At 56.2% G+C, this 6,010-nt stretch overlaps 1 protein-coding gene and 1 non-coding gene across 3 annotated transcripts in view; both read right to left on the bottom strand.

Moving 5' to 3' along the window:
* TIA1 (TIA1 cytotoxic granule associated RNA binding protein) overlaps positions 1 to 2,412 on the bottom strand; it is a 29,069-nt gene extending 26,657 nt beyond the window's left edge. Inside the window, exon 1 of one of the 2 annotated variants that reach the window (XM_075601336.1) lies at positions 2,137 to 2,412. In XM_075601336.1, the coding sequence (XP_075457451.1) occupies positions 2,137 to 2,162 (26 nt within the window). In that variant the 5' untranslated portion in view covers positions 2,163 to 2,412. The remainder of the gene's footprint in view (positions 1 to 2,136) is intronic. The other variant, XM_075601337.1, reaches the window with a different exon arrangement.
* Positions 2,413 to 2,608: 196 nt separating this feature from the next.
* On the bottom strand, positions 2,609 to 2,679 carry TRNAG-CCC (transfer RNA glycine (anticodon CCC)). Its single transcript has one exon. It is a non-coding gene; the product is annotated as a tRNA-Gly (tRNA).
* Between the last annotated feature and the right edge of the window lie 3,331 nt (positions 2,680 to 6,010).

The raw sequence follows: 6,010 nt of genomic DNA, 5'->3' as shown, positions 1-6,010 counted from the left end.
GCGAGGAGAGAAAGAGGGGGGGGGCGAGGAGAGAAAGAGGGGGGGGGCGAGGAGAGAAAGAGGGGGGGGCGAGGAGAGACAGAGGGGGGGGGCGAGGAGAGAAAGAGGGGGGGGGCGAGGAGAGAAAGAGGGGGGGCGAGGAGAGAAGGGGGGGCGAGGAGAGAAAGGGGGGCGAGGAGAGAAAGGGGGGGCGAGGAGAGAAAGGGGGGGAAGAGAGAAAGGGGGGGCGGAGAGAAAGGGGGGGGCGGAGAGAAAGGGGGGGTCAGGAGAGAAAGGGGGGGTCAGGAGAGAAAGGGGGGGTCAGGAGAGAAAGGGGGGGTCAGGAGAGAAAGGGGGGGTCAGGAGAGAAAGGGGGGGCGAGGAGAGAAAGGGGGGGCGAGGAGAGAAAGGGGGGGTCAGGAGAGAAAGGGGGGGTCAGTAGAGAAAAAGGGGGCGAGGAGAGAAAAATGGGGCGAGGAGAGAAAGGGGGGGCGAGGAGAGAAAGGGGGGGCGAGGAGAGAAAGGGGGGGCGAGGAGAGAAAGGGGGGGCGAGGAGAGAAAGGGGGGGCGAGGAGAGAAAGGGGGGGGCGAGGAGAGAAGGGGGGCGAGGAGAGAAGGGGGGGCGAGGAGAGAAGGGGGGCGAGGAGAGAAGGGGGGCGAGGAGAGAAGGGGGGGCGAGGAGAGAAGGGGGGGGCGAGGAGAGAAGGGGGGGGCGAGGAGAGAAAGGGGGGGCGAGGAGAGAAAGGGGGGGCGAGGAGAGAAAGGGGGGGCGAGGAGAGAAAGGGGGGGCGAGGAGAGAAAGGGGGGGCGAGGAGAGAAAGGGGGGGCGAGGAGAGAAAGGGGGGGCGAGGAGAGAAAAGGGGGGCGAGGAGAGAAGGGGGGGGCAAGGAGAGAAGGGGGGGCGAGGAGAGACGGGGGGGCGAGGAGAGACGGGGGGGGCGAGGAGAGAAGGGGGGGCGAGGTGAGATGGGGGGGGCGAGGTGAGAAGGGGGGGCGAGGAGAGAAGGGGGGGCGAGGAGAGAAGGGGGGGGCGAGGAGAGAAGGGGGGGCGAGGAGAGAAGGGGGGGGCGAGGAGAGAAGGGTGGGCGAGGAGAGAAGGGGGGGGGGCGAGGAGAGAAGGGGGGGGCGAGGAGAGAAGGGGGGGGCGAGGAGAGAAGGGGGGGGCGAGGAGAGACGGGGGGGCGAGGAGAGACGGGGGGGGCGAGGAGAGACGGGGGGGGCGAGGAGAGACGGGGGGGCGAGGAGAGACGGGGGGCGAGGAGAGAAGGGGGGGCGAGGTGAGAAGGGGGGGCCAGGTGAGAAGGGGGGGCGAGGTGAGAAGGGGGGGCGAGGTGAGAAGGGGGGGCGAGGTGAGAAGGGGGGGCGAGGTGAGAAGGGGGGGCGAGGAGAGAAGGGGGGGCGAGGAGAGAAGGGGGGGGCGAGGAGAGAAGGGGGGGCGAGGAGAGAAGGGGGGGGCGAGGAGAGAAGGGGGGGGCGAGGAGAGAAGGGGGGGCGAGGAGAGAAGGGGGGGGGCGAGGAGAGAAGGGGGGGGGCGAGGAGAGAAGGGGGGGGCGAGGAGTGAAAGGGGGGGGCGAGGAGTGAAAGGGGGGGGCGAGGAGAGAAAGGGGGGCGCGAGGAGAGAAGGGGGGGGTGAGGAGAGAAAGGGGGGGGCGAGGAGAGAAGGGGGGGGCGAGGAGAGAAGGGGAGGGCGAGGAGAGAAAGGGGGGGGGCGAGGAGAGAAAGGGGGGGCGAGGAGAGAAAGGGGGGGCGAGGAGAGAAAGGGGGGCGAGGAGAGAAAGGGGGGCGAGGAGAGAAAGGGGGGCGAGGAGAGGGGGGGGCGAGGAGAAAAAGGGGGGGGGGCGAGGAGAGAGAGAGGGGGGAGAAGGGGGGGGTGAGGGGAGCGAAGGGGGGGTGAGGGGAGAAAGAGGGGGTGAGGGGAAAAAGAGGGGGTGAGGGGAAAAAGAGGGGGTGAGGGGAAAAAGAGGGGGTGAGTAGAGAAAAGGAAGGGGGGGGTGAAAAAAGACAAGAGTGAACAAGGAAGAAAAAACAAGTAATTAAGCATAAATACAAGGGGAGCCCAGTGCCGCTGCTGAGCCTCTCACCCTATGACAGGGGATATATTAGTAATAATGCCAGGGATATTAAGCAATCGGTAGGACACGGGGGTCGGGGACTCACAGGGTTTTGGGCAGGTCGTCGTCCATGGCGCTGCTCCGGGCCCTGAGCCCCGGTGTGTCCTGCGGGGTACGGCGGGATAGCAGCGGGTGGTGCGGGCGCGGTAAGGAGCAGAGTGTCACGGCCGGCCCGGTCCCGCCTTGCCGCTCGGTTGGTCGCTGTGTCCCTGCGTATCGCTCCCCCGCTCTCCGCTCCGCGGCCGCCGGCTCCCACCACCCCGGCCACGAACAATACAAGAAAGCTAAACCGTCACAAGATGGCGGCGGCGGGGAATGGCGCAGGCGCGGGCCGAGGACTGAGGCCTAGGGGTGCCCCTGCCAAACGCCTGCTTACATTAAAAAAATCATACTTACAAAATAATTTGACAGAAAATCGATAGATGTTTTTGAACAATTGAATGAAAAAGATTCATATCTAAATAAATAAATAAAGAAAACAATATATATACTTTTTGTTATCAAAAGACAAAAGTAAGTGCGCCGCCCGGGAATCGAACCCGGGTCGCAAGAATGGGAATCTTGCATGATACCACTACACCAGCGGCGCAGATGACGATTTACCGTGCAACCATGGGATATGAGCAAAATAAATGTGGAAATTGAGTATATTTACTGCACTGTGTAGGATCACTTAATACATACATTACAAACTGCTATCATTGCCCAAAGTGAGGCAGCACAGTACAATGGGCAGTGGCTGAGGAACTAGTATTAAGAGCCCACAAAAGAAACATAGGGTAAATGCCCATTATAAGGACCAATAAGGCAAAAATAAGTACAAACGCGCGTGTATCCATTCACTTGTACATATATAGATTCAAATATGCACACATTTATCCACACATACACACAAAATGGATAGACTTAGATATACATACACTACCTGTCAATAATATGATGTATTTATTTATCTACAGTTTATTGTACCAATGCGGTATCTGTTCTGTGTCCGCATTGGGCTGATAATATATTCTGTAGCCTGGTTCCAGCACTTCCAGGAACCAGGGGGTTAACGGCATGGTGAATGGTTTAAATGTACGGTCCTTTGTGTGGAAAATGTCGTTGTCGAGAGTGGCAGGGCTGCGGACTCAGGTGTGGGGGGAGTGCCTCCCCTTTCTTTCTCTTGCTTGCCCAGCTAGACATTGGGAGCCAAATGTAACCCTCCTTGTCCAACTTCTAGGCCGATTACATCGCTGAGTTATATATGGCTACTCCGCATGGGTTACCTTGACTTGGGCTGGATTCAGGCGGCTGGGTGATGAGGTAGCAAGGCGGTAGAATAATAGGAGCCAGGAACTTTTGTAGTACAACAGTCATTATTTGTGTCCCTGTAACAGGGACTTATCACTGTTTGAGAGAAACTGCCTCTAAATCCAGCAGTGTGCTGGTTAATTGCACACTGTAAAACAGCCAGACTCCACCTGGCTGATTAGGACTTTTAGAAAAGCCTGATGTGAGAAACAGGAGAGAGATTCCTTAGCTCACATTTGGGCTGACATAAGGAGAAAGAGGATTGCAGAGATTTCCTTAGCCCACTACTGGGCTGACCTGAGGAAAATAGGATGTTTTGATGCACACAAAAGGACTGTATGCTGACAGCAAGACAAGGGGACAGGACCTCTATACCTGTGTAACCCTCTTTCCCTTTTATGTGAAGAGTCTACAGGTGCTGATATTACCTGTTGGCTCACAGAGATCTGAGCCTCCGCCACTGAGAGCCTGGGGTATACCTGAGATACTAGATGGCAGCGCCTCCACCTGTATTGGACCCCAATTGGTTGGGATAACCCCGTGCAGAAACAAATAATAATACCACAGAATATAACAATAACCTTTATGACCTTTACCAAGCACACATATCGATATACACCTTAACCACTCTATAATACATAAGAGGTACAATTGCCCGCGCACCATGCCCGGCTGTAGTAACCCATCACTGTGTTACCCCACACCGTGTCCACAGTACTGTCTGGGGCCCTTGGCCACCTCTACCACGTAAGTGTCCCCAAGTAGAACCCCCACCCTTTAGGCATGATCAGCGCCGTACTGTACAGTGTGTTGGTGCACTTTAGAACGATACCTGCCCGGGGCTCCTGCACCCAGGTATCGCAGAATACAAGAGGGAATCCGTCCGACCCGACGTCATCATCCGCCACCGCGTGGGGTGAATTCCGGCGTGGATAATATCACCGTCACCACCTTGCAGGGTTGCGCAGCGTAGCAGCTATATCCCTGAATAATAGCAAATGGCTAATGGGGCAAAGTCCCTACCTAAGGGCCTGTCCCTAAAGCAAACACAAACTCTACTAGTGAGTCGGGGCCTAACTGGGGCCTGGGGGACACAGTCTGGCCTAGCCCAGAGGAACACTGCTCCCTGGACACTACCTGGCCCTTTACCTGTGGCTCCTCCGGGAGGTGCTCCTTGAAGTCGAGGGTCCCTTTGAGAGGTTCCCTCCATAGGGTCTTCAAAGTCTTTAGAGATGGTGGTATTATCTGCAGTCTCTTGACCAACCTCTGATGGTTCAGGCTCACCACCCAGGGGTGTAGCTGATATTTCGGGTTCATCATCTCCCACTTGTGGTATAGGGAGCAGGTGATTCCGGTGCCATACCTTTATCCAGCCATCCGCGTCTTTTATGCGGTAGACCGGAAGGCCTGGCATCTGTGACTCAACTTCGTAAACGCCATCCTGTCAACGATCGGCTAATTTATGCTTCCCAGGATTCCCAAGTTACGGAGGAGCACGACGTCTCCAGGACGGATTTCCCGGTGTTTGACCTGGTGGTCATAGCGCCTTTTGTTGCCAGCATTCAGTTTTTCAGTAGACTTTTAGCCTGTTGATACGCTTGTTGTAGACTTTCTTGAAGTCGCTTTACGTATTGAAAATGATTGGAATTATGTATTCCATCCGTGGATACTCTTAAACGCACATCCACTGGCAGCCGAGCTTCTCACCCGAGCATAAGAAAATAGGGAGAGAAGCCAGTGGACTCATAGCGGGTGCAGTTGTATGCATGTACCAGAGTTTCCACATGCCGACTCCACTCTGTCTTCTGCGCTCCGGTTAAGGTTAAGGTGCCCAGCATATCCAGAATTGTCCGGTTAAATCGTTCTGGCAGAGTGTCACCTTCTGGCTGGTATGGTGTGGTTCGGGATTTAGTGATATCCAGAATTTTCAGCAATTCCCGAATTAGGCTGCTCTCAAAGTCCCGACCTTGATCAGAATGCAGGCGATTGGGTAGACCATAATGCATAAAGTATTTCTCCCAGAGGATCTTGGCCACCGTAATGGCCTTCTGGTCTTTAGTCGGTGTAACGCATAGCTCACCACAAACAACCCGCGACCTCGGTGCTGAGGTAGGGAATTAAGTAACACCAACCTACAGCCACGCGGACGCGCCAAGAATGTAGATTGGTCGTGCAAGCCAGGTCAGGATTAGAGATGGGAGAGTAGTTGAGGGTACTTGCCGAATCTGGGGAGGAGAGTTGCGGATCGTTGGGGTACCTAGCCAAGTTCGGGATAGGAGAGTATCGGATCGTCGGAGTACTAGCCAAGGTCAGGACTGGAGACAGGAGAATGGTTGTTCGTAGCTGGATCAGGAGAGGAGAGGTGCAGAGTCCAAGGTGAGAAGCAGTGTCAGGCAACAGCAGGATACACAGGCAAGGCAAGACAAGGCAAGGTAACTGGAACTCAATGCCGCAAGGCACGGCATCACACAAGACTATGCTCAGCAATGAGAGACTGATCGAAGCAGGTTTTTAAGGGAGATCCTCCTAGGAAGAGGCAGGGCAGAACCAGGAAACAAATCCCATAGGCTGCTGGTGCACACAGGTGTGCCCTATGATGCAGCCTGATCAGAAAGGTAGGCGAGAAT

Source organism: Ascaphus truei, chromosome 5 (genome assembly GCF_040206685.1).
Source record: "Ascaphus truei isolate aAscTru1 chromosome 5, aAscTru1.hap1, whole genome shotgun sequence".
Classification (NCBI taxonomy): Eukaryota; Metazoa; Chordata; class Amphibia; order Anura; family Ascaphidae; genus Ascaphus; species Ascaphus truei.
The sequence above is the reverse complement of the archived record's forward strand: the minus strand, read 5'-3'. Positions and strand labels throughout refer to the sequence as shown.